Raw genomic sequence first — 27,837 nt, 5'->3', positions numbered from 1 at the left:
TGTTCTGGTCTGGGAGAGGCTGCGGGCAGGGAGCCCTGCGCCAAGGAGGGGAGCCGGCAGGAGGAGCCGGGGTGGGGGGGGGCGTCGGTGGGCTTGGCCGATCTGGAATGGTCTCAGATCTCTGCGGCAGGAAGATTGTTAAGAACTGCATATAAACTGGGTAAGATGTATTTGTGGGGAGGGGAAAGAGACGGAAGAGGCAGCATGAGCGGCTGCTCAGGAATGACCTGTGAAAACCGCCCCTCAGTGGGAAGCCTGAAATAGAGGGAAAATTCTAGAACAAAGACAGACTTTGGCATTTGCCAGTCTTGCTGATAAAGGTTTGGACACATCTTTCTTTCTGTAGAACGAGCTCAGTGGGTCCACCTGAAGTTGGGTCCAGTAGAAAGTTGAATTCTAACTTGGGAAATGATGATTAAGGGTGTGGCATTTCTTCCTGGGATGACGGAAACGTCCTGCTTGACCGTGGTGGTGTGCGCACGGCTCTGTGAGTGACTGCCCGCCACTGGACTGCGCGCTGTGAATGTGAGTGATCCGTATGGCATGTGATGATATCTCAGTAGAGCTGTTTAGAGGGAAAGGATTTTGGTGGGCATGGACTCTCCTCTCAACCTGTGAGGGGGCATCTCCTTATAATGCCTCCAGCCACAACCGGGTCTGTGAAACGACTGACCTGAGCCAGACAAACAATAAAGGACTTTCTAAGTGTAAGAAGAATGTAAGATAAGGGGTATAGAGTCCACCCCGAGGCACCCACAGAATATGAAGATTAGAAAAGAAAATGGCACCCTGAAGATTTGGAAATAAGACCTGACACACAATGAACGGCTTAGCGATCCATGGCTATTAAGAGAGTGCTGGCCATTTTGCAAGGCTGTGTCCAGAGGGCCGTGTCTCCCTGGAGCCCCCCAGCTTCCCAGCATCACTGCACATCCTAATTTCTGGCTCATGGGTAACCTAAACACTAAGTGTCTTCCCCAGGAGGCTCTAAGCTCCTTTGGGACAGCGATCTCTTGCTTATTTATCTTTGAATACCTGATGTCTCTAAAACAGTAACTTTCATATAGTTGGCACAGAATAACTAATACAATATATAATCCATTTTAAAATTCAACTATACATTGGGCCAAAATTCAAACAAGATTTAAGATGATCACTATCATCATTTCTATTCAAAATTCAAGTTCTAACAAATTTCAAAGGACTGATATAAAATTGATAATGTTCTCTAAATATGTTGTAAATAAGCTAAAAATTAATGACAAAAATGTAATTGGAAAAATCCCTCTGCCTTTGAGAACTACACTTTTGAGTGATATGTTCCAAAATGCCCTTCTAAATAATGTATGGTCTCAGAAGAAATAAAAATGGAAATTAGAAATTATTTTGAACTAAATTATATGCAATGAAAAAAAAAAAAGACCCACAAAAATATTTGTGGAGTGAAGCTAAAGCAGTGCTTGGAGGGAAATATATAGCCTTAATTGCATATTATAGAGAAGAAAAAAATGCTGAAATGCAATGAGCCAAGCATTCATTTCAAGAGGTTAGGAAAAGAACAGAACATAAACCAAACAAAAGTAAATGGGAGGGAATGATTTCAAAGTACAAATAAATGTAAAAGAAGACACACAGGAGAGAGAATCAACAAAGCCAAAATTGAAAGACTAGCAAAATTGACAAATCCCAGTGAGAATGATTAAAAAGAAAAGGCAAAAATCACAAGTAGAAAAAATGAAAAAAGGATTTTACCACAAAAATAAGAGGATATGATGAATAACTACATTAACGAACTTGAAAATTTAGGTGAAATGGACAGATTCACAGAAAAATATAAACTCACTGACACAAAATAAAAACTCTTAGTCCAATAACTATTAAAGAAATTAAATCTGTAATGTAAAAACATCTGAAGATGAAAATTCAAGACCCAGATGGCGTCACTGGAGAATACTACTAAACACTGAAGAAAGAAAAATTACTTACTTATATATATTTTTTAGAAAGTGGAAAAAAAATTCACCAATTAATTTTGGGAGGCTAGCATAACCTTTATACTAACATCCAACAAGACAGTCCTAGAAAGAGAAGATTCATGCCAATTTCACTCATGAATGTAGGTGCAAAAATTCTAAACAAAGTAAAACAAGCCTAATTAAGAAATATATAAAAGGATAATACATCATGATCAAATTAGATTTATCCTAGGAATACATGTTGATTTAACATTAGGAATAGAATTCACCACAATAGATTTAAAGAGAAAACTCATGATCATCTCAAATCTTGTAGGAAGAGCCTTTGATAAAACTCAACATCCATATATAATAAGAACTCATAGGAAAGAATGAAACTCCCTGAATCTGATAAAGGTCAATAAAAAACTACAGTGCAAAATACCATACTTGGTAAAAAGTTGAAAGCTTTCTGCAGGAAATTGTGTAAGCAGTAAGGATGCTCACTACCATCATTTCTATTCGGCACTAAACTGGAAGCTGGAGTAGGCAAGAAAATATATAAAAGGTATAAAGCTTGGAAAGGGAAAAAAATCTAAGTCATATAATGATAATGATTCTGTATAAAGAAAATCCAAAAGACTACTGACAAATATTAGAATTAATAAAAGATTTTAGCAAGGTTACTAGATGTAGAGTCAATATACAAAAATCAAGTGTTTCAGTAGTAAACGGAAAAATCAATTTAAAAGATCAAATCTATAATAGCTTAAAAAAACCAATGTCTCAAGAAAAAAAAATAGGAGAAGATATGCAAAACCTCTAAATAGAAAAAATAATTATTGCAAGAAATTTAAAAAGACCTAAATAAATAAATATAATACATTCATGGATGAGAAGACTCAAGAATGTGAATATATCAATCCTCAAACTGATCTGTAGATCTCATGCAATCTTAACCAAAGTCTCAAAGGTATTTATAAAACAGAACTTGACAAACTGATTCCAAAAAAAAAAGAGGAAACAATTGGAAGGTCTACCAACAGTAGCCTAGATAAATTAGTTGTTTTATATCCAGAGGAAGGAATGAAAATGAGCTAATGCTATGCAGCAACATGAATGACTCTCAAGAGGAAGCCAGACACACCTATACACACATGCAGCCACGGCATTTAGGAACACATGCTTTGGTGGGAAAATATAGGTGAACACAGGGAAATGACCGAATAAAGATAAGGGTGGGAGTGGAGAAGATTTATGATGGGAAAAGGCGTAAGGTGGGTGCTGGGGTGCTAGCAGCATTCTATTTCTTGACTTAGGTGGTGGCTGTACAAGTGTTTTCTGTATGATTAAGCATGAGGTATACATGTTTTGGTTCTGTGCACTTTTGTGGATAGGTGTCATATTTCACAATGATTTTGGAAAGATAAAGAATATTTGTTTTCTACAATTCAGAATTGGGGTATCTTAAGTCTCCATAGGGAGACAAAATGAAACTGAATATAGTATCAGCAGTTTTTGATGAACTGTAACATGACAAAGGCCGTAAAGGAAGGAGGAGCCCTGGACTGAGTCTAGGGGAAAGATTGCTCAAGGGTAAAGATTGCTCAAGGGTAAGAACTTGCTGTCGTTTTTCAGCACCAACAATGGCAGAGGGACGCTGTGACTAGCATAGGATCAACAGCGGGAACAGGGATGACGCCACTTTCCACCTCGGCCTGGACAAAACAAGAACAGCCTTACCCAGGCCCCCGTACGCTGCCTCTGGGCATGCTAAGAAGTCTTTGCACGACTGATTTAGTTTCTTGAGTAGATATCAAGACAGGGAGTGGGTTCCTTGAATAAAAGGCACAGATTTCAGATTTCAGGAAAGGTATACTTCCATTAAAAATTAATAAAATGACCCTCTGATCTAATCATTCACCCTCTGCAGACTTACACAGTACAATGCATTTCCCTAGGAAATCTTCACCTTTGGGTGATCTGATAGAACTGATTTCCTAAACCTGGATAGTAGAAGCTCGTACCTTGTGCCAGCTTTACCCACCCAATGTACGTCCTGAGAAAGCCAGGAGAAACATAGCTAGCTTATCTCATCTCATCTCATTGGCAGTCTGACTATTACACAGGCCACTCCTGCAAACAGGGCCCCACCCGGGGCTTGGAAACAATCTCAGTGGGGGCAATCTCCCCAACCCACACATTTTATTTAAGAAGGAAGTAGGGCTCCGTAACAAAGACTTTTAAGGAAAGAAAACTACAGACCAATGTCCCTCATGAACATAGACAAAAAATCCTCAACAGAATGACAGCAAATAAAATCTAACCATATATTCAAATGATCATGACCATGTATGTGAGTTTATTCCAGGAATATAAGGTTAGTTCAACATTTGAAATGCAATCCCTCTAGGATAAAAAAGAAAAATCATATGATCACCTCAATAAATGCAGAAAAAACATTTGACAAAATTCATCACTCATTCATGAGAAAAACTCTCCTGCAAGCTAAGAATAGAAGGGAAATTCCTCAAAATGCTAAAGGGCATCCATGAAAAACCTACAGTGGATATCAAATTTAGTGCTGAGAGACTACATCCCTTTTTCCTACAATTGGGAACAGGAGGAGGATGTTTGCTTTCACTACCTCTGTTCAACATTTCACTGGAGGTCCCTGCCACTACAATAAGGCATGAAAAATAAAAAGAATTCATATTGGAAAGGAAGAAAATCACAAAGCTAATACAGGTCCTGTATACACTCTACTCAGCTCCCCCCAATGGTTACATCTTATTTGATATATCAAAACCAGGAAACTGGCATTGATGTCAGTAAACTGGTTTTTTGACAAAATGCCAAGGCAATTCAGTGAATAAATAATCTTTTCAATAAGTGGTGCTGGATCAACTAGATATACGTATGGAAAGAATGAACTCTAAACAAGAATTAATTCAAAATGGATCATAGGTCCAAACATAAAAGCTAAAGCTATAAAATTTCTGGGAGAAAAATTTTCATGACATTGGGGTTAACAGATTTCTTAGGACACAAAAAGTACTCACCATTAAAAAAAAGGACTTACTCAAAACTTCAAATTTCTGCTCCTCACAAGACACCATTAAGAAAATGAAATGATTAATTAACTAGATGTGGGAAATCCTTTCACCATGTATGTATATATCAAATCACCATGAAATACACTTTAAATAACTTGAAATTTCATATGTCAATACAGTCGGAAAAAAAAAAGGAAAAAATAAGCCATAAATTGGGGGAAAATATTCCCAATACATATATCTGACAGAGGAATAGTAGGTAGAATATATAAAAACCTCCTATATTCTCAATAATAGAAAATAAACAATTCAATTAGAAAAATGAGCAAAAGTTAATAGGCACTGGGTTCCTTTTTGGAGTGATGGCAATGTTTTGGAATTAGTGGTAATGGTTACACAACAGAGTGAATATACTAAAAGACTGAAGGGTACACTTTGAATGGTGAATTTTTTTTGTGAAGTACATCTCAATTTTAAAGAAATGCTCAAAAAACAGGCAACAGACTTGAACAAACATTTCACAAAAGAAGATATATGAAACGACAGTATGCATATGAAAAGGTGCTTAAGATCACTAATCATTAGGCTAGGGAAATGCAAATTAAATCTACAGTGAATATTTCTACACACCCACCAGAATGACTAAAATTGTTTTTAAATTACAACACCAAGTGTTGATGAAATTGTGTAAGGACTGGACTCTCCAATACTCCTAGTAGGTATGTGAAATAGCACCACCACTTTGGAAAACAGTTTGACTGTTTCTTACAATATTAAACACACCAATCCATGACCAGTGATTCCACTACTGAGTATTTACCCAAGAGAAACGAAAACATTCCTCACAGAAAGATTTGTACATAAATGTTCACAGCAGCACTATTCATAATAGCTAAACGGTGAAAAGAGCCCACATGCCCATCAGCTGATGTGTGGGTAAACATAGTGTGATATATCCACACAACAGAATTCTGCTCAGCGATATGCAAAGAACAGCCAATAAACAAAAACCATCTCAGAGCATATGTTGAGCAAAAGAAATCATTCCTGCTGAATGATTCGACGTACAGCATTCCATTACAAGCAAAAGCAGACCACTAGTTGCCCTGAGCAGGGTTGGGGGATCGACCATGAAGGACAATGAGGGAACCTTCTAGAGGGAGGAAAATGTTCTGCGTCTCGACTGTGACGGTGTCATGTGAGTGTATGCATTTGTCAGAGCTCACTGGACTGCAGACTTAGAACCTATGTGTGTATGTGTATATATATACACATATATATATATATATATGTGTATATATATGAAGTATACCTCAGTAAACTTGACTAAACAAATTAAAAGAGCACAGGATCTGGAAGCACACTAGCTGGGTCTAAGTCTGTTGTCCTGGCTCTAGTTTAAAAGCTGTGTGACCTTGGACAAGTTACACAGCCTCTCAAAGACTCAGGTTTCCCACCTGGAGAACGGGGATCCCACCGGGGAGAGGGGGAACACCCTTTCTGTGTCCAGGTGTCTGCACGTACCTTGAGCCAGACGCTGCGCTCTCAGCAGTTTGCACAGAAGAGCAACAGACTGGACGGGAAGCAGAGACATGCATGCCGGGCTCCTGGGCCCCCTTCCACTCTTAAGCTATAGGGGCTGGGGCTGGGCGGGGATGTATTTGTTTGCTAGGGCTGCCATGAGAAATTACTGCAAGCAACAAATTTCCTTAAACAACAGAAATATACTCACTCACCATTCTGGAGGCTGGAAGTCCAAGTTCAAGGCTCAGTAGGGTTGGTTTCTCCTGAGGCCTCCCTCTCCCCTTGACTTGCAGAGGCACTTTCTCATCATCCTCACCAGGTCCTTCCTTTGGACGCACATCCTGTGCCTCTTGCTTTCATTATGAGGACCCCAGTTAGAATGGATTAGGACCCACCCTAACCCGCAAGGCCCACTTTGAATTAACATCTCTTTTAAGACCCTATTTCTAAATGCAGTCATATTCTGAGGTGCTGGGACTTGCTTCAGTATGAATTTGTAGACAGGCACAATTCAGCCCATAGCAGAAGGTAAGTCCAGATTTGACCCATCTCAGATAGGGATGTCTAAGAACAGGGACTTTAATCCTTACTAGTTGAGAGGCGACTCAGAATAGTAGATTGAGAGTCAGATCACTTACTTATTCACCATCTGATAGATGCATAATCTTGGATGAAGTTCTTAAAGTCTCCGAACTTGACCTGCCTACCCCCACTCCTAAAAGGGGATAACGTTTCATCCATAGGCTTGTTGGAAGAGCACATGGACTGACCCCATTAACATGGGATTAAGTAGATTAGGCCATGTCCATGCAAGGGACCCACATGTGGCTGTTAAAATGATAGGGTAATCATCTCAAAATAGAAAGTTTAAAAAATAATAGAGAAGGTGGGCACGTCTGCATATAAAGCCGCAGCTCCGTGACACATTGCTGAACGCAGTATCGGTGGGCCTCCACCCGCCTGCACCAGAGTCACTGGGATGCTCATTGATTGTTCTGGAGCAGAGACCCAGGCGCTGATATTTAAAAACAAACTAAAAGCAAGCAATGAACACAAACAAAGGCTTTTCTCACGTGCAGCCCAGCGCTGAGAACCACTGATAATAATAAGAGCCAAGGATAAATTTGCCCTTACTGTGTAGCAGATACTATTCTAAGCCCTTGGTGTCTATGACTCACTGCATCCCCGCATGCACCCTATTTTACAGATGAGAACAGTGAGACACACAGAGGTCTAGAAGTTTGTTCATGATCGCACGGCTAGTAGATGGTGGAGGCAGGATTGGAACCCAAGCAGAGTGGTTCCAGAAATCAAGTAGAATTCCCTATGCTGGGAGGAGGAAAGAGAGCAGAATGTAGGAATTTTTAATTTGAGTCTTAGGGGATCTATTTATTAGCCAAGTTTGGAAACTTAGAACGGTGAGTCCCCAACTCCCTGATAAAAACTGCCAGGGGAAGTCTTTAAATGTAGATTCCTGAATATCTTTTCTGGAGATTCTGATTCCTGGGTCTGGGGCCCGACCCAGGCATCCCCGTGGGAGGGTCCCAGGCAGGGCGGGGTGTGCTCAGGAGTACCCGCACTGGGTTCAGAGCGGTGCTGTCCACAGCTGGGAAGTCTTCATGACGTTTTGTCTGAACCATGTTTTGTAAGTGCTGGGACACTGCGACGTGCACTGAACTCAGAGCGTCTCACACCTGTGCCCTCACCTCCCAGGCCCTCTGCCCCGCTGGGGTGGGCTCTGCCTCGGGGGCTTCCTTCCTGCCCCGCAGGTTGGTCCCAAGACGAGCCACTCTGGAGAAAGGTGTCGGCGGGGGTGGGCACAGCCGCAACGGAGGGGCCACGGGGTGCACGCGGGGGCCGGGCCGCGCGTTAGCACCACCTGGCAGAAGTAGAGACTGCGGGTGCCCGCACCCGTTCGGTCAGTCTGGGGTGGGGCCCACAGCTGCCCTTTCCGGGGCTCCCCTGTGGTCCCGGCGATCCACCGGGGTAGGAGTCGCGGGACTGCGCGCCTGGGCTGCGGAGCCAGAAGCCCCCCGGGCGCTCAGGACCACTCCCCGCTGCACAAGGAGAAGCGGGCGCTGGGGCCACTGAGACGAGACCAGAGCCTGTCTCCGCCCGCAGGCAGGCGCCCGCCCGCCCGGCACCGGGACCCCGGAAGCCCGCAGGGGAGCGCGGCCCGCCTGCCGCGAGATCCAGATGCGCCACCGGCTGGACTGAGTTCCGAGACCTCCGCTCAGGTGCTCGGACCGCCGCCCGGGCGGCCAACGCGAGGTGGCGCCCGAGAGCCGGGCCTTTCAGCTCCCAGGGGGGCTGGGGACCTAGGGGGCGGGACGGGGGGGCCTGGGAGCCCAGGAGGCCTGGGGGATGTCGGGTTCTGGGGTCCCGCCACTGGGCAGCAGGGCCTCGCCTCCGAGGTGGCCGGCCCCTCTCCTCTGTCCCGCGACTGTGGGGCGGGTCATCCGCAGTGACTTTCCGAGACCTAACACTGGCCTGGCCCCTAGAGAGGCTGTCATACGTGTTACCTCTTTCCCCTGCCTTCTTTCAGGAGGTAGGCCTACTTCCTCAGGTGAGTTAACTGCTCATCTCTATTAGCAAATCTGGAAAATTCTTTATAGTAGTTTTCCAGCTCAATGCCTGCCTCAGAGGACTTTCCGTTGGCAAGAAAATCGCATTTTTAAAAAACAGGAAATTTATCAGAACAAAGGAACATGTTTTCTACACTCATGTGATGGGAGAGAGTCACGAGCAAGGGCCCTGAGACACTGTAAAATACTCAGAAAGCATCCACTTCTGTTCAGCATTATTTTCATGTGGAGTGCTTTACGTATTCTATAACAACTTTAGAATCAGGGGCCATCATTAAGGCTGCTGCTAACGGTAGCCCTCCCTAAGCAGGGCAGAAAACCCACCCGCTGGGCGCATGTTGAAGTACAGTGTCATATTGCAGTTCTGAGTACTTTAGATACTTCCTTTTGAGGGGCCTGGGTTAGCTTTTGCCAAATGGACTTTCCCATGTAACCAGTTATTTTTTTCCTTCCACATTGTATTTTAAAAATTTCTTCAACCAACATTTATTTGCCAGTCCCCAAGTCAGACCCTGGAAGTACAAACAAAACAAAACAAAACAATATCTCTTAGGAAACCATCCCTACCTCTCGGAAACTCTATCTAACTGGGAAAAAGGAAGGGACGTAAATAACACCAAAGCTGTGTGTTCAGGGATTATATGGAAACGTGTGTGCTCAGGAGAAGCATAAAGCAGCAATTCAAAGATTCTAAACCTTGCATTATGAGAAATTTCAAACAGGGACTGTGAAAGGAATAGTATAATGAATCCTTCCTGTCACCCAACTTACAAAATGATCAACGTATCACCAGTTTTGTTTCATCTATGCCTCACCACCTTGACGGTTTGTTCACAGTGTTATGAAGGTATAATTAAGTCAGTGATTTTTTATAAGGCTGAGTTTATGCAGTCATCATCACTGTCCCATTTTAGAATGTTTCTATTACCCCCAAAATTTCACTCATGACTATTTGCAGCCAATTCTTGTCTTCATCCCTAGGCAGCCACTGATCTTTCTTGATTTGCCTTTTCTGGACATTTCCTATTAGTGGCAATATAGGATATGTAGTCTTTTGTGTCTGGCTTCTTTCACAGAGCATAATGTTTTCAAGGTTCATCCACATTGTAACAGAGTTTCATTTCTTTTTATTGCTCAGTGATATTCTGTATAAATAGAACACATCTTGTTTATCCATTATTAGTTGAGGGCATTTTTGGGTTATTTCCCTTTTTGACTATTGTGAGTAGCACATCTATGAACATCCACATTCAAGCCACTGTGCAGACATATGCCTTCATGTCTCTATGGTAGGGGTGGAATTATTGGATATTATCACCAGTTCATGCTTAACCTTTTAAGACAGCCCAAAAAATTTTTTTCCAAAGTGGTTGTAGCATCTTAAATTCCCATCAGCAATGTAAAAGAATTCCAGTTTTTGACATCTTCGCCAACAGTTGTTACTTCTCTTGGGTCATAGCCATTTGCATTTCCCTAATGAATGTCAATGTTGAGCATCTTTTCGTGTGTTTCTTGGCCATTTGCCCATCTTTGTTGAAATGTCCCTTCAAATGCTGTCCACTTAAAAAATTAACTTTTTATTTTATTAGAGTTTTAGATTGACAGAAAAATCGTGAAGAGAGTGCAAACACTCCATGTCCCCCACAACCAGGTTCCCCAATCATGAACCTCTGACACCAGTGGGGTACGTTTGTCATGATTAACTGAAGTCTACACCTCGTTCAGATTTCCTAGTGTTTACCTAGTACCCTTTTTCTGCTCCAGGGTCTCACCCAGGACATCACAGTACATTAGCTGTCATGTCTCCTCAGGTTCCCCTTAGTTGCGACCGTTTCTCAGACTTTTGTTTGAACCTTGACTTCTGATAATGGTTTTAAGGAGGACTGGTCAGATATTTTGCAAATGTCCCTTACCTGGGCTTTGTCCAATGTGTTTCTCTTAATGAGAACAGGGCTGTGGGTTTTTTTGAGGAAGAACTCTGAAGTACAGTGCCTGAGTTAGTCTGCTCCGGCCGCCATAAAAATACCACAGACTGGGCAGCATAAACAACAGAAATGTACTGTCGGTTCTGGAGGCTGGAGGTACAGGATCGTGGTGTTGGCGGGGCTGGTTTCTTCCGAGGCCTCTCTCCCTGGGGAGTAGACAGCCATCTTTCCCCCGCATCCTCGGTGGTCTCCCCTCTGTGTGTGTCTGTGTCCCGACCTCCTCTTCTCATAAGGGCACCACTCCTACTGGGTGAGGGTGCACCCTAATGAACTCATTTACCTTCATTACCTCTTTAAAGACGCTACCTCCAAATATTGTCACAAGCGGAGATCTGGGGCATTAGGACTTAAACATGTGGATTTTGGGAGAAGTTCAGCCCACAAGGGCCATTCTCATCATGTCAGGGGCCCGAGCCATCAACGCACCTCGTCACTGTTGAGGGTGACCCTGCTCATCTAGCTGAGGTGTGTCTGTCAGTTTTTCCCTGTAAAGTCATTCCTGCTTTCCCTTTTCCATACTGTGCTCTTTGGAGAGAAGTCCCAATGTGCAGCCCACACTTAAGGAGTGGGGACTGTGTTCCATAAACTCTTAGAAAAAATATAGGGGTAAATCTTTATGACCTTGTTTTTGGCAATGCAATCTTAAGCTACGACACTAAGAGCATAAGCAACAAAAGAAAGAAACATAAATTGGGCTTCATCAAAATGCAAAACTTATGTGTATAAGGGCATTATCAAGACAGTGAAAAGAAAACATACAGCACAGGAGAAAATATTTGCAAGTTATATATCTGATGAGGGGCTAGTATCCAGAATATATGAAGAACACTTACAACTTCACAACAAAAAGATAAAACTCTAGCTTTTACAAGTAAATGCTGTAATGAAGAACCTTGTGCACAAGATGTTTTGCATGTTTGAGCAGATCTGTAGAATAAATTCCCAGAAGAGCACGTTCTTTTCTAATTTTGACACCTATTGCCAAATTGCCCTCAGTTGAGGGTGTACCAGTTTTGATCCTGCCAGAATTTATTTCCAAACCTACTCTGATATATGCCAACACGCCGAGAATGCTCATTACGACGTTATTCGTAATAACTCCAAATTGGAAACAACCCAATGGCCCTCAACAGGAGAATGGTTAAATACATTATGGTCTTGTTGAGTATTACAAAGTAACGGAGACGAACAAAGTTCTGCTACCCACAGCCTGGAGTAATCTCCCACGCATGTCAGTGAAAGCAGCCAGACACAAATCAGTACTTACTGTGGGATTCCAGGGAGGTGAATCAATCGTGAAGTTAAACGGAAGAAGTATTCTCTGATGAATGATCAAAACAGTGGTTAGCCTTGGATGGGGGACACTACATGGGCACAAGAGGGTCTCCAGAGTTGCTTGGAACATCCTATCCCGGATGACAGCTACATAGGTGTACAAGTGCATAAAAACTCATCAAGCTATGTGCGCTTCACTCATATATGTTACATCTCAATAAAAAGTAAAGTAAAAAAAAAAACCCAGCCAGCCTTGATGTGCTAACAGCACAGTGATGGCAGCAGGCAGTCTCCTTCGCTACGAAGGGTCAGGTGGCAGACCCTGTCTCTTCTGTCCAGTCTTGAACGCGCTGTGGTTTCCAGGCATACGGAAGGGAGGCTCATAGGTCCCTCTGGGGATGTCCAGGCTTCGTCCTGCTCCCTCAGAGGTGCACTGCTCAGGCCGCTCTCCCCGGTGCCCTTCCCCGATGCCGTCCCCGGCCTCGGCCATTCTCTGCACCAGCTGTTGAGCAGCTGCCTAGTTATTTATAGCCTTGGGGCTCCGCATGAAAGGAGCGTCTTTCGGTGGGTCCTTCCTCCCGCCACTGACCCTGCTCTGAACTGCTCTCTCCCCACCCACCTCAGCCTTTCACGTTTCTGGAACATTCCAGATCCCACAGCAGGGTTACATGTTGCTGAGATGAGGGGTCTCCCCTGCGGAGCTGATTCCCGGGGCTCACCTCTAGGACTCCGCTGCAGTGACCTTAACTCTCAAAGGGCTTTTGGATGAGGCAGGGAGAGCTTATTTCTACCCCGACTGAAGCTAGGTCCCAGGGTGTTGGCTTTTGGCCGCCATGCCATCTCTCTGGGTGAAATAACACTTCCTAGAAGGTTCAGATGAGCGTTCATTCCCTTCCCTGGAAGCGATGGTGGTCCTGACCTCTCCTCCCAGGATTTCCTGGACGGACTGGAGAGGCCAGGCAGCCCCTGTCCGCCGTGCTCCCCCTCTGCCTGGTGAGGCCCCCTGGGGATGTGGCTCTCCTCTGCCTGCCCCACCCTGTGGGAGTTCCCGGGTCCGAGGCCACGCCCCTCAGAGCACTTTGGCAAGGGACTGTCATCCCTCAACTCCATCCCCCTCCCGGGGAGCAATGGCAGCATCCTTCCGGGACATTGAATCTTCTCTCCAAGCCCCGTTTGGCCCCAAATTAGTCTTGTTCCTCATTTGGGAAAACCAGGATGCTCCTGCCCCCGCCACAGACTGGAAGGTGGTTGGCTGGCCCCCTCGGCAGCCACCAGCAGGGGAAGGAATGAACCGAACCCCAGGGCAGTTCAGCTTAAAACTGCAGGGAAGCCCACTCCCCAGGGAATAAGATGGCAACTTTCAGCTTTTCTGTTATCGGAGGCAGATACCTACCGAGGAGACGTGCTCTGAAAGCATGATCTTGAAATGGGTCTTCCAAATCAAATCCATTTAAAAAGTAGTAAAGGCGTTGCCTGCTCTGCTCTCTCTCTTTCCCTCTCTTCGTCCTTTCGCTTCCCCTCCCTCCCTCGGTGAGGCAAAGTATCCCCTGTAATGGGGAGGAAGGTCTGGTAAGCCAGATTTAAATGGACCTCACTGGGTAGGTGTGGGGCATAAAGTCCATGTTCTCTGTGTTCCCGACAAGCTGAGCAAGTTGGCCTCCCCCGGGACGGCGGGTCGGCCCGTCTCTGCGGGCTGAGAGGTGGGACTACAAGGCAAGTCAGTTTGTTCAGGAGCACAGGACGCTCGCTTTGCTGGGACCCACTGCGTTCTCCATTGAGGGCTTTCGGGGGTCTGCGTGCACCTAGGCAATCAGAATCCCCCCTCAGGCCCTGCCTGTGCAGACTGTGGGGGCCCAGGAATTATGGACAGAAAAACAAAAACAAAATTAGTCCGTGTCCTTTGAGTCTGTGGCTGCCTGCCAATGGTCTCCTTCAAATACAAACATTCTCATTTTCATTCTGGAAGTTTTTGTCAGGTTATCGCAAATGGAAGGGTGAGCAGACAGAAACAAAATGACATTTGCTGAGCTGGAAGGACTGTTTCTAACTCCACTCTCAGGAGCACACCATTGTATGTGCGCTTTTCCAGGGCAATCTCCTTTGCGGGGGCTCTAAATCCAAGTCAGAGACAGTATTATTTTACGACCCATCTTGGGTTCCGATGCATGTGCATTTCCACGCGTGCATAATAAGTAGGCATATGGCCAATATGTAGCGAGGACCATTGTCAGCCACCACTGGAAACATATGCAAGACAGATGGGCACTAAATCCCCAAGATAATGGAGAATTCTAATGAATTTCATTGGCATCAAAATTTTATGTTCTGGTAAACTTACGAAAGCCATGAAATTAAGATGACTGCCTGAACAAAAATACCAGAGTGACTAATTGAAAAAAAAAAGCCCTCCAGAAAAACTAATTGATAAATCAAAACTAAAACCAATACCCTTTTAAAAATTGAGAATTATATCCCTGAGTTTTAACGTTTGCTCACAGATCCCTTTGGCTATAAGAGCTCGTTATACAAGAAAATTCTGTGTTTCAAAACAGTGTTACAACCTTGGTACCTGGTTGTGTCAATTGAAGTGTCTCTCCAGATGGTAATGGACAAGGAACGCCTGGTCTCCAAGCACACAGGGAGGGTCTGAGGGGTCACCTGGCATGGCCCAATCTCAGGAGAGCCACCGGGCAGAAAAGGGGTCCCTTCCAGGGCATGATTCTATTTAAAATGATGTTGTCTTATTTGCACAGGTGCTTGATAACTGGAAAAAAGAGAAGGTGAACAAGATTTCCTTAATGCACACAAAAAATGTAGCCCTCAGGGTTTTGTTGATACTGCACACCTAAAGACCTTTCTCCCCACCTCCCCTGCATACTGTTGAGAGGTTAGGAGAGCAAGACTTTTCTCTCTCCAGACAATTGGGCTGAATTTAAAAACAAAAGCTAGAAAAGTCCACTTCGTTCCCAGGGGAAGTATACTACTTTTTGAATTGTCTGCTAACTAGCGTCACACACCTGTTTCCCCAACACCAGCTTAAAAAAGTCAAACTCAAGAGTGCAGGAAATCTGGCCCAACCACACGTGAAAAGAATGTCCTATGATTCCCAGGTGCCTGGGCTTGTGGGCTCGATTTCAACATATTCTTACAACGCAGGGAATTGGCAGTCACACTTCTAAGTTAAAAAGATTGGGAAACTGGGCCAAGGAATAAATACTTACTCTGGAGCTGTACTATTGATTAAAAAAAAAAAAAACCCTGGAAAAATGAACCCTTTTCTTCCATTTTTGCTCAAAGCAGACCAAAGAAAACACATTTTGGTTCACTCCTGTCTCTGGGCTAAATTCTATATTGAACAAACTCCACAAAATTGCAGAGAATGCTCGATCAGACATGGACTAGTGCATCCTACCTGGATTTCTTAACATAGAGTCTTTACCTTCTTTTCCGGTGTTGGAAAGAGGGACCCCCAGGGACAGGGTGCTTCTTTGCCTTCTTTCTGTATTTGCCTGTTGGCAACAGCTTCCTGCTCAAGGGAAGGGGCTGCTCACCTTTCAATCACAAGAGTGGCATTCAAGGCCCTAAAAACTTGCCACCACAATTGTGTGTTCTGAACACTTACTCAAGTTAATGGGAGCTGACGGTGGCCCTGCACAAGGCAGGCTGGCGGAAGGGCTGCAGTGCCTGCTCCCTGAAATGCCCTCATCTGGATTGAAATACAGCACCAGCTGGAGACCCCCTTGGACTCACAAGGCATAGGCACGTGGTGAGCACTATGAACTGGTGTGGTATTAAAAATGGGTTTCAGGAGTCTTGCAGATAAATCCATTTCCCAGTTGATAATTTATATTAAGCACATTTTCTACTTGAATTCATGTCAAGCCCAGAATAAATAAACAACAGAATTTGAGTTAATTATACTGTATTTTGAATTATTTTCCTAGCTTTTGTCAATCTACAGTGTGAAGTTTTCTCTGATACAGTAAAACAGTTTAATATACAATAGATTACAAGGTCTGTAGTAACAAATTAAAGGTGATGTGCTTTTATCTATATACATACAGAGCTAAATATTTCACAGATACAATTCTACCTGTTTTTGGTTGCTGACAGAGCATAAGCAGCTTTTCTTTTTTTAAATTTACAATTGGGCTCCTTCCCTTTAACCGAAAGAAACTCTGAGTTCCTGCTCAGCAGCACTTTCCTCTCCTTGGAAAAGAGAAGACAGCGAGGCAAACATGAGAAAAAGTCTGCTGGGAGAAAATGCGATTTAAAAAGAAACTATTCCGTGCTTTGGAAGAGGCAGATTATTATTCATGATCGTCAGTGACTTCATTCTGTGCTCATGACAGGCAAGGCGCAGTGCCCGAGCAGAGGAAGCCTCAGTCAGAGCGTGGGAGAGAACGCCGGCTTTAGGATAGGACGGGCAAGCACACAGGTCAAAGGCCGCTTGAACAAGCCGCTGTTACCCCTTCACAGTGCTAGGACCCCACGAACTACGGGAGTGTGCTCTGGCACCTGCTCGATGCCAATCCTGCAGCGTTACGTCACACCTCACGGGCCTCACAGAACTGGCTTTGGTATCAGGATAACTACGTTACTGAGACAGCGGAAGTTGATTTTAGTAACTGGATCCTCTCAGGGACAGCTAAATCCTGCACGCTGTCAGTTACAAATTGTGAAATCGACACAGGATTTCCAAGATGTTAAGGCTTCAGGTTTTTCACTCGGTGCTCACCTGTGTGTTGTTACTGGTGCTTCGGTTTGATGCTATAGTGTGAAGAGGGTGCACCCAGAGGCCCTGCCTGGCACACCCCGTCTGATGGCTTTATGGAGTGCCCGCTGCTGCAGCCCTTGAAGGGTGGGGGTGGGGAAGGGCCCCTTGGGAGCTGAGCTCTGCTGCATTAGGTCACCGAATGCTGTGAACTGCATTTTGTGGACATCCACTTTTCTGGGCATTCCCAGTGGGTCCTCTGCTCTGTCCCTGACCTTCCCCCAGTCCAAGGTCAACTTGGGGGCCCCAGAATCATTGGTAGGGGGTCTCTGTGTTCCACACTGGCCTGAGAGTCTAGCTTCCTGTTGCCTGGGCCAGCCAAGGGGTGGAAGAACGAAGATCCTCTTTGTGAGCCCAGATCAGACTTAAACTCCCAGCTCTTTGTTCTGGCAGCTTCTTGGGGCTAAAACCGGAGGGGCTTGCAGGCGATTTTCTGAAGAGGTGTGGGTGCCACAGGCTTGCCCAGGACCTGGTGGCAGTTTACAGTGAGGAGCTTGGAGTGTGTCAAGCTGGGACAGTGCATGACATGCAGACCAGGAAGTGTCACAAGCAGAACACGAAGGTCGCCGAGTTCACAGGGAGGCCAAAGCGGCAACGGGAGGCCTGGCATTGTGTTGGTGCTCAGAGCTTGCCTTCCTGCACTGCACAGGAGCTGAGGAAGGAAGCTCCAGTCTCCTCCTCGCTGCCAGACTGTCTCAGGGCTCATCCACATTTCTCAGTGCTCATGCTGGCACTGGCAGTGCCCCTGCTAGAAGGCATCCGCAGGGCTGTTGCTGTGAGCGTAGATGCCAGAGGTCTTGTTTGTGGCACTGGCAGGAGCCACCAGCTGGGCACACAGGCAAACTCTTTTGCAGTTTCGGTAACTACCAAATGGCTACTTCCCTAGAACATGCTAGGTTTTCTCTCAAAGCTCGCAGGTCTGGGCCTATGATAATTCTGCTTACAAAACAGGCAGTTGAAGAACTTTGGAAATGAGAAGCTGAAGGATGGAAGCGGCCCAGTGTATGGGCCCCAGGTAAGGGGATGCAAGATTTTGGATCAGCATCCATGTGACTCATGCAGCGAATTCATTTCTTCTCATTTAAAATATTTTATGAAGATGCTTTTATCCTACATTATCTGGGTAATTGCTTTGACTTCTTTTTCCCAAATAGTTGTACCATATCTTCTTAGGTTTGAATTAATTTCCTGAAAGTTCACATATATTGCATTCTTCAGTATTAACAAACAACAAACAAATCCAACACTCTCCAGGTATCACGATAGAGAAGGATCTTTAGAAGGAGATGGAAGTTCTTGACAGAAGTTTTTGGAAAGCACAGCTCGTCATGAAATTAATAATAGAAATTGGAGGTCAAGGATGATATGCTGCCATGTTCTTTTGTGCTAAATGAATATTCTACAAGTATCTGCAAGGCCATCCTAAGTCTTAACTCTTGAGGAAGAGAGGTCATCCTGACAAACCAAAATTAACAAAGAGAAGTTCAAACCACCATGTTAATAAGTCTTGCTTCTGAAAAATAAAACTATTGGCTCCTTCAGTCCTTCATAGTCAACAAAGTCCATTTTTTTGCCCAAGATCCCCCAATTGACATGAAAATGGCAAATCATGCTCTATGATATTTCAAGTTAAGTGACCAAGTAGTAGTTTTTCTTCTCTCTCTTTAATACTTCCCTAAAATACTGGAGGTGTACAGATATATACAGACATTTTAAAAACATAAGGAATTTATTGTGCAATCAATTTTGAGAAAACCTGATTTCATGTTAAACATATGGACTATATCTCTGTTACGTTAGCAGGAAGCACGGGAGACAACATAATCTCCATTTTACACTGAGCTTTCTGAAGGCACCAGTGTGTTGCCGACTTTGCCTCGGTTCCCTGATGGTCTTGGTTAGCACATGGACACAAGTCCATATGGACACCTGAATAGTTTTTAAATTCTCCATTCTAAGCTTTTACTAGATAGTAACTAGTAAAATACTCCACATATAATTCAAGTAGCCAGCTTTACAAAAATCATGGTAGAGGGAGAGAAGGGAAGATGTGTTTTACCTTGTCCATTGCTTGACGACCTGCTGTCTCATCTGACCATTTAAATGCACAGTGTCCCATTCCACAGCTGGAAGGGGAGGCCAAGACATTTGATCATTTGGACTTGGCAGCGTGTTATTTTCTGGCTGTGAGGCTGGGATTCATGGGCAACAACCAGCTGAACTGGGGTAAGCCACTCAGGTACTGGACTTTCACCTCTGCCTCCCTAGTGCACCGATGCATCCTAAGGGCAAAGGGCGTTCCAGGTGTTTTGAGTCCCTTGGCAGAAAGCTCCAGCAGGAGACCGCTTTACCTGCAGAGGCATGTTCGCATATGTGAGAACTGAAGTCAGCAGCTAAACAGTTATTTTCATCAATCAATAAAGTATCTGCTCATCATTTTGCTGTTGGTTCATCGATACTGCCCAAGTGAGGGAGTATGGCATGGTACTGAACCTGGCAGGGAGGTCAGAGATAATGGTGGACGGGGGTGGGGACCACAGGAAGAGTGGGGGCACATGTCTGTGGAGAGGAGTGGCTGGCTAGGGGACAAACACCAGAGCTGGGGTGGGCTGGTCTTTGTGCAGAAGACTCCCAGAGGCCAGTCCTGGAGACCTCAGAGGCTGGGATGCCGGAGAGAATGTGAGGTGGCGGTCCTAAAAAGGAAGGGCACGGTGAGCCGCTGAGGCTTGCCTTGGGCACAAGGATGTCTGTGTCCAAGGGAGTCCAAGCTGAGTGTGCAGGTCTGTATCATCCTCCTTTTCCCAGAATCACATGGACAAGTCCAAGCAATTTCTCCTTTCAGGTGCCATTCATTACCCTCCCAAAACAGGATTTTTTTTAGATGAAGCTGAGAAGAAGGAGAAAGAGCAACTCCTTCAGAAGAGTGCTGGAGCCTGGGCTGCGTCGAATCACTGTCAGGAGAAGATCGTTTTAAAAATACAGTGTGTGGCCTTGTGGGTGGCATGTGGACTGGCCCCTCTCCCATCGAGGGACCAATGCAATATTGGTGCAGCTGTTTTCCCTGAGTGTTTCTCATCTGTTGCTCTTTCTCAAGAGACTGAATACTTAAGACCACAGACATGAAGATCTCTAACAGGTTACACATAACACTAAGGAGCCACTGTTGAAAATGTCAATAAGAGAAATGTCCCTATGAGACCCCAGAGATCTTGAGCTTCCCTTCAGTGTACAGTGGAATCCATAACAGTAAAGCCATCATGAAAAGGAGAGTTTCTAGTCACAGCTCTTCCTCAGAGATTCTCAAATGTCACAGCAACTCTCACAGTCTGAATAAAGGGAGCTTTGGCGTCATTTGGCACACAGTAGGTGCTCAATCAATACTGGCTGAAGGTAACTTATCCATTGGAAAGAATTTGACTAACTTTGTATTTATTTATTGAAAAGATCTCTGAGTGGCTCTTGAAATATATTTAGATAAGTAGGACATAAAACTCAAATATATATAATCTGATTGTAAATGCATATATAAACTGGCGGCATTAATGTGTTTAATCACATTTCCAATGGGGAGTCTGGAAATGCTTGGAAACCTCATTTATAGATAGTTATGATTAAAAAGCATCATCCCTCTAGTTATTGCAGATCAGAGGGGCCCTTCATTTGGGTCCAGGAACTCCTGAAATTGTATGTAACACTGACAGCATTTATTTTTATGTGCAACTTTTCTGGAGGGAGGAGCTATAACTTTCATCAAATTATCACAGGCTGTGCGAGCCGAAAAAAGGTTAAGTATTGCTGCCGTTGACTGAGCTCTCAGGAGGCACTCAGATGGCTCAAGACATGATTACTTAACTTACTTCTTCAGACTTCCAGGCCCAGCAAGGATATGTGAGTTTCCCAAGCTTAAATTACTCTAATATATAGTAACAACTCTTTGGGTCATGTCATTAAAAAAATTTTTTTTTACAAAGGAACTGTATAAAAACAGACACTTGGAAAGATTTTAAAGTTACATGTATATGGTGTGCAAGTGTGTCCTTTTCCTTGATCATTTCCTGTCACATTGCTTTCCCGTTAGCATCCTTGACCGGGCACTTGGAATCTATTCCAGGTGGCCACGACGATAGATTTCCACAGCACAGAGAAGCAACCACATGTGCAAGAGATTTTAGACGGAAGAGAAACCACAAATCAGTTCTGAGACTTGTGCAAAAGTTAGAGGCTGCCTTTCTTGACTGTTTGAGAAATTCTGAAAAGCCCCCCCAGGGAGCCCTTTCTGGGAGAGAGACCCACATCCTTACAGGGCCTTCAATGCAGCAGAGACCACTATTCATTCCCTAACCTCCAGAAAAGCTCCTAGGGATGCCCCTTAGCACAGGCTTGGGAGGAAAGGGTGCCCACACGACGAGGGTCCTCATGGCACCAGGTTCCAGCAGAGAATCACCCAGAAGCTTGGTGCCTGCGAGCTGATGAGCAAGGACTAGCAACATGCGTCTTCATCTCCCATCACTGAGTCTATAAGAGGATCTTGTGCTCTGATGTTCTCATAAATACTGGGTTCCCTAGGAAAACCCCTCTAGGGGAAAAACCTCTAAACCCCAGCAGATCCACAATTTGGCTCCAGTTTTGGAGGTGTTGCAAATCCCTAAGATATGGACTATTCATTTTTCTGGGAAGAGACTTTCTGACTTTAAACAGAGTCTAAAATGGGTTTGTGACTTCCCCTGTGATCCGGGCATCCCCAGGGGCTCTGCAAAGGAGAGGCTACTTGGGTGTATCTTTTTAGAAAACCTACCTCATTTTCTCAGTCAATTTTTTCTCAAGATATTGCAGGAAAAACTACTTAGAAAGCTAAAAAAATAGGGATATCATCACAGGCATGACTTTTCCTGAAACCTCTAATTCTTTTTAAAGTTCCACATAAAAATACTTCACCACCAAAGTTAACTGTAGCAAATATGTCCATTAAAAAAAATACAAAAATTTTTTTTTCAAAGTCATGACGTCAAAGAAAAGCAAATCTTCCTATTTCAGCCACAAACTGTAGGAAGTGAGGGGTGGCCCTAATTTCTGAAGTGGTATGGATCTTTTCAATGAGGAAATACCAGGCATCAAATATTTTATATTTTAGAATATTTTAATGTCCATTTCTTCAGTGGATGCATTTTGAAATTGTTAGAATTAACAACTTAAAAAGAGGAGAGCAAAGGAAAGACGGAAAATGCAAGCAGTTGATTCTTATTCATTTAACTTTAGACGGTAGGCATGATGTAATTTTCTGAAGCGACCAACCAAAAACTGCTTACCTTGAAAATCTAGAAATGCAAATGCTGGATGGATCTTTGGAAATTAGAAGTAATTTTAGCCCATGTAGTGGGAAGCATGCAGCCCTGGCTCTCCATGTCTTGTGCAAATGTGCAGGTATCGCCTCTGCGAGTGGAGTCAGTGTTGATGGAGCTGTGGGCAGGTGCCACATAATCTGTGTGCCCCTTCAAGCTGCTTCCAGGTTTCACAGCTGACGCTCTACATTTGTTTGCATTGGATGAAATCATGTGTGCTTGTTTACATATATATATATATATATACACACACATATATATATACACACACACACACACACACACATATATATATATGTATATATACATACCTGGGACCAAGAAGAAAATAGCAATTGCAACTTGAAGCGACTATTTACACACATTCAATTGTGAAGTATTGCTTCCTGACCTAAGTTTGTAAGAGGTATTGCCACTCTGAAGAATGCATCTGTTGTATCGGTAGTACTTGAACTGCTGCTTAGAAACTCATCTGTTTTCAGCAGCTCTGTGCAATGTTCGGCATTTCTGCTGCAGGGATGCTGTGGTTCTGCACTGAGGTACACATTGGAGCAAGGAACTGGGAAGGGCCTGTGTCACCTGGTGGCCCGGAGGGAACATCTTTCCTGGTTATTCATGAAGGCTTGGATATTTTTTAAAGACAACTTGAAGCTCTTTGGTGAACCATCCATCAAATTCCAATTTACACAATACTGAACCAGACCATCAGATGTCATGATTTTCCCCTGCAGGCGGCAGCTTCTCAAGGCTCCCCCAGGGTAAGGAGTCACAGCTACCTTTGTAGGAGGGAAAGGCAAACAGATTTGATAGGGAGGAAGCGTGTGTAGAGATGAACATTGCAGAGCACATTCTGAGGGGACAGTAGAGATGTGGTGACTTGTCCGCAACCGCCCAGTCTGTCTTGTTAGAGATACAGGGCCTGCAGCTATTAGGCACAGGGAGAGGGCCACACTCCAGGACACGCATTAACGCTGAAGGAAGAAACCCCTAGCGCACCCACGACCCCTGTGGACACAGAGACCATCAGGTAGTGTTTTTCAGAAAAAAATTAAAAAAAAACAACTCTGTCGCATTTTATAACAATACATTCTTTAGAAGCAAGAGGTACTGTCACACCATCCTTTCTCTGTCCCTGGAAGATCAACAAACTGAAAGTAAAACCACAAGGAAAATCTTATTTACTGAGAATGCTCTCAGCTCTCTGGGATGCCGAGATCCTGGCTATGGCTGCTGCGCTGTCTGGTGGCCATGCCATGCACGTCCCCTGGGGAGCTGGCTGATCAGAGTCAGTATTTCATGATACTGGAAGCGGCAGATTCTGTATGTATTTGGGGAGAAGTGATAATGAGATTTAATGCTGATGTGAACGTTATATGGAGATTTACCTGTGCAAAGAAAATGTACAGGGTACATCGGTAAAGAGCTTACAGAGAAGGAGCTAGTGCTCACATTATCCCAGGAGCTGCACACCAGTGTCACCTTAATAACCGTGACTAGACTGTGGCAGGGCAACTCTAACTTGAGTTCATTGTACATAAACTTCAGAGTCAGTGCGGCAAAATGCGATCACACACGTGATTAGCAGCAAGGGCAGAGAAGTGATTTTCCTTAGGTTTTCTATACTTCCCCCCAGTTCAACACCTCATTTGCATCTGGATGATTCTGATCCTACATACAGTATAAGAACTCCATCTAAAGAGGGCTTGGATTCACTCACCAGGTTCAATCCTGCCACAAATAGGCCCTGCCCAGGCTGAGAATAGGAAAGGATGGAGAAACTTCTTGAATGTGTGGAGCCAAACAGTGCCAGCACTGAATGCCCTTGCGCTCTGCCCAGAGCTCCTGCTTCATGCCAAGCTGGACTCTGATCCTATCCCTGCAGTTGGAGGCCCTGTGGACACAGATAGGTGGTGTGCTGGGCAGAAGTAGTGGCACTGAGTTTAAAACCCACGCTGAGAGCTCAGGGCATCTTGGACCCAGAACGCACTGGCTGTGCCCATTGGGTCCTCCTCTGCCACCCTGTGGGGGAGGGGGCCCAGCATGGCTGAAGCACTAGTGGACATCTTATCTTCTGCTGGGTTCTCTGCACACTTCCAGAGCCTATTTCCCTTCCCTTCACCAGAATGACCCAGCATCTCACTCCCCGAAACACACATTTCCTGATAAATAAATAAATGCAACCCTCAAACATTTATTTGTGTATTTCCCTCTCTGCTTCAAAGACAAACCCCTTCTCTTCCAGCTGAAGACCCCTCAGTGTGGAGCAGAATGAAAACGGCTTTTAAATACCTGAGGCCTGGGTTCACAAGCTTTGTTACTGGTTGGCATCTGGAGTCTCTTGGCCTGTAGGTGAGGAAGCCCTAAAGCTGCCAGGCGTGGGGAGTGGTACACCCGCAGCCCGTGAGGGCCCAGGTGCTCCAGGAGGCGCAGGTGGGGAGGGGCTCTGGGCGGTCCTGCCGACTGCTGACTGCTATTCTCAGCCCCCTCTCCCCAACATCCCCTCTCGGCGTGTTACTGGCACTTGATCTGAGATTCATAAATGCAAGTGTATGTGCATGTATGTGTTTACATAGAAAGGTCAGCGCACTGGAAAACACTATTATGTATACAGGAAAAAAAACTCAAAAACATTGTATTAGCAAAAAAAAAATGTGTCTTGGGGAAAAGGCAATAAAAATGATATCTTAACCATAGCTTTTGTTTTAAAAGTCCAGCAACACCCAATGCCATGGTTCCCACTGGCAGCCTGTCACTAGGCGCGGGGGCCGGGCCAGCCCCTGAAGGCACTCGCTCTCCTCCACGCTGCTGGACGGCTCCACCGCGGGGAGAGGCTTCCGGGGGAGAGAAAGGACAGAAATGGATGAAAATGAACTCTGAAACTGTGATCCACACAGACTTCAGGGCTGCAATGACCACGCGACACCTCATCCGGGGATGGAAACTGTGGTGCTGGGAACACACAGCAGTCAAATATATTGTGTTTCGACGAACAGAGCACCATGCAGCACCCAGGCACCGCCTTACACGCTCTTTGACACGTTGAGCTTGGTGAGCTCACTGGCTTCCTCCATCCCCATGTCTTCACAGTCACTTTTTTCTATGGCTTTGCCAAATCGACACCTTTCTTCAGCTTTGCTGGGCTCTTTCCAGGGCCTCCTGGAAGACAGGTGAGTGTCCTTGGCCTGTGAGTTGTTGTCAGAACCCAGAGATGTCTTATCCAAGTTCTGTACAGAAGGCACCAGGTTGGTGATCTCATCCGTGGGAGACCGTCCGATGCTGCCATCCACCTGGACTCGGATGTCTGGAGAGATGGACAGCTGGTGTTGGGGCACAACCCCACTGTCCATGCACTTGGGGTAAAGGTAGGTCTTCATCTGGCCTTTCCCCTTCACATTTACTGTCCCACGGTAGTCAAAGTCATAGCCCATCTTGCTCAGAGCGCGGTAGCTTTCTTCACTCACCTGGATGCGGCACTCTACCCCTGTAGTGTCCATCCTGCTGGCGATGTTGACAGTGTCTCCCCAGATGTCATACAGCAGCTTGGTGGTCCCAATGACCCCCGCGGTGAGTGGCCCATGGTTGAAGCCAACTCTGAGCTTGAAGTTGAACCACAGCATGTTGTTGTTGAAGTCATCCACCACACGCATCATCTCCTTGGCAAATTCAAACAGGATCTGCAGGTGCTCCTGCGGGTGGCTGCCATCCTGGCACTGGGTGGCATTTAGCCCTGACGCAGCCATGTACGTGGCCCCGATGGTCTTGATCTTCTCCACGCTGCTGTAATCTGGCTTGCCCAGGAGCTCATCGAAGTCCCCGATCAGCTCGTTCAGGACCCGGTAGCACTCCTTGCCTCCCTCGTAGTTCTCCTCGTAGAACTCACTGAAGTTGACAATGCTGGCAAAGATGACCCCCCCACTGTCGTGGTTCTTGGAGTAGGTTTGGGAAACCTTTAGCTGCTCGGCCACATGGTAGGGGATGATGTTTCTCAGCAGCCAGTCGGCTTGGTCCCTCATGCTCTGGATCTTGGTGCGGTGAAGGTCTGCCTCCACATCCCCATGGTAGTGGAGGCGGTAGCTGACTTCGAATTCTCTGTTCAGGAACCAGACCAACAGGAGCAGGAGAAAGAAGACAAGAATCACCTCCTGGCCAATCAAGCTGGCTGGCCTCCTGCTGTCCTGCGGCGAGGAGCTGTTGCACGGGTTCCTCCCTGAACTGGAGAGTAAAGACAAGAGATGCATCTTCTTAAATCACCTTTTAAGGGAAAAGTTACTGCTCAGTACTTCCAGGTCTGAAACAGCCCGGCTTGCACAAAGCGCTGTTGAGCACAAACCTTCAACAACCTGCGGCCACAAAGCAACTGAAGATGTGGAGAGATAAAGACTGACTTTTGTAACTGATTTCTTTAACAAGTGCTTTGTGATTGCTTTGCTTTTCAGAAGTCTTTATTAGCTCTTTGATTTTTAAAAAATCTTTTTTCCCAACTTTTTATTTTAAAACTCTCAATGTTATACAAAAGCTAAGAGAATAGTAAAACAAACATCCATACGTTCTTTTCCTGGATTCAACAATTTTTAACAAAGAAAACAAAGATCACTTGTGGTCTTAGCCAGCTAAACACAGGATTTGTAAACATTTTGGTGTATCTTAGTGCCATTTAAAGTCTGTGCCTAGGGATATGGGGATGGGAGGTCACTGGAGGGGACTGATAATTAAATGGGTAGTACGCTCACTCATAAAAATCCATTGAGTTGTTTTCTTATGATCTGGGTACTTTCCTGTGCATATGTTATATGCCAATAAAAGTTAACTCAAAAAAGCTGCTAAGTGTTTTGTTTTTAAATATTATAGTCATGATCATACATAGGAACCATTTGCTTACTTTTTCACAATGTCAAAGTGTCCATAGATATTTAATTTTTTGATTGTAGAAACAGAAAAAATAATTATATCACTCCTTCCTAAGTCCTATTATTTATCTTACCTTTTTTCATATATATAATGAAATACCTAGCTGTCGCTACAGGACATATGCAATTTCAAATAATAAACTAAAAACAAAAATCATAAATTTTTTCCATATTGCTTCATTTTAATGGCTGCAATATTTGAGTACATGTATCATAATTTAATTCATTTTTTTTGTTGTTGACAACTGAAGTTGCTGATGAATTTTCAATATTACCAATCACTGTGATTGCTATTTTTGGGCAGGTTGCCTTTACCATATGCTGAATTATCTCATCATAGAAGCAAAAATAGAATTATTAGGTTAAAGGCTATGAACATTTTTATAGATTGTCAAATTACTTTCCAAAACTATTGTACCATTCTGAGGAGCAAATGA

General features: G+C 44.6%; 1 protein-coding gene across 9 annotated transcripts in view; it reads right to left on the bottom strand.

Moving 5' to 3' along the window:
• Nucleotides 1-16,285: 16,285 nt before the first annotated feature.
• The window catches only part of ADCY9 (adenylate cyclase 9), a 125,050-nt gene continuing 113,498 nt past the window's right edge, over nucleotides 16,286-27,837 (bottom strand). Inside the window, exons 11-12 of one of the 9 annotated variants that reach the window (XR_005060264.2) lie at nucleotides 19,214-26,705; nucleotides 16,286-18,609 (exon numbers count right to left, since the gene is read on the bottom strand). Coding sequence is in view for 1 of the 9 variants with exons in the window: in XM_037014462.2 (XP_036870357.2) it covers nucleotides 25,514-26,705 (1,192 nt within the window). In the remaining 8 variants the exon portion in view is untranslated. Of the gene's footprint in view, nucleotides 26,706-27,837 lie in introns of all 9 variants that reach the window. The other 8 variants (XR_005060266.2, XR_012121909.1, XR_012121910.1 and 5 more) reach the window with 8 other exon arrangements.

Source organism: Manis javanica, chromosome 10 (assembly GCF_040802235.1).
Source record: "Manis javanica isolate MJ-LG chromosome 10, MJ_LKY, whole genome shotgun sequence".
NCBI lineage: Eukaryota > Metazoa > Chordata > Mammalia > Pholidota > Manidae > Manis > Manis javanica.
The sequence above is the reverse complement of the archived record's forward strand: the minus strand, read 5'-3'. Positions and strand labels throughout refer to the sequence as shown.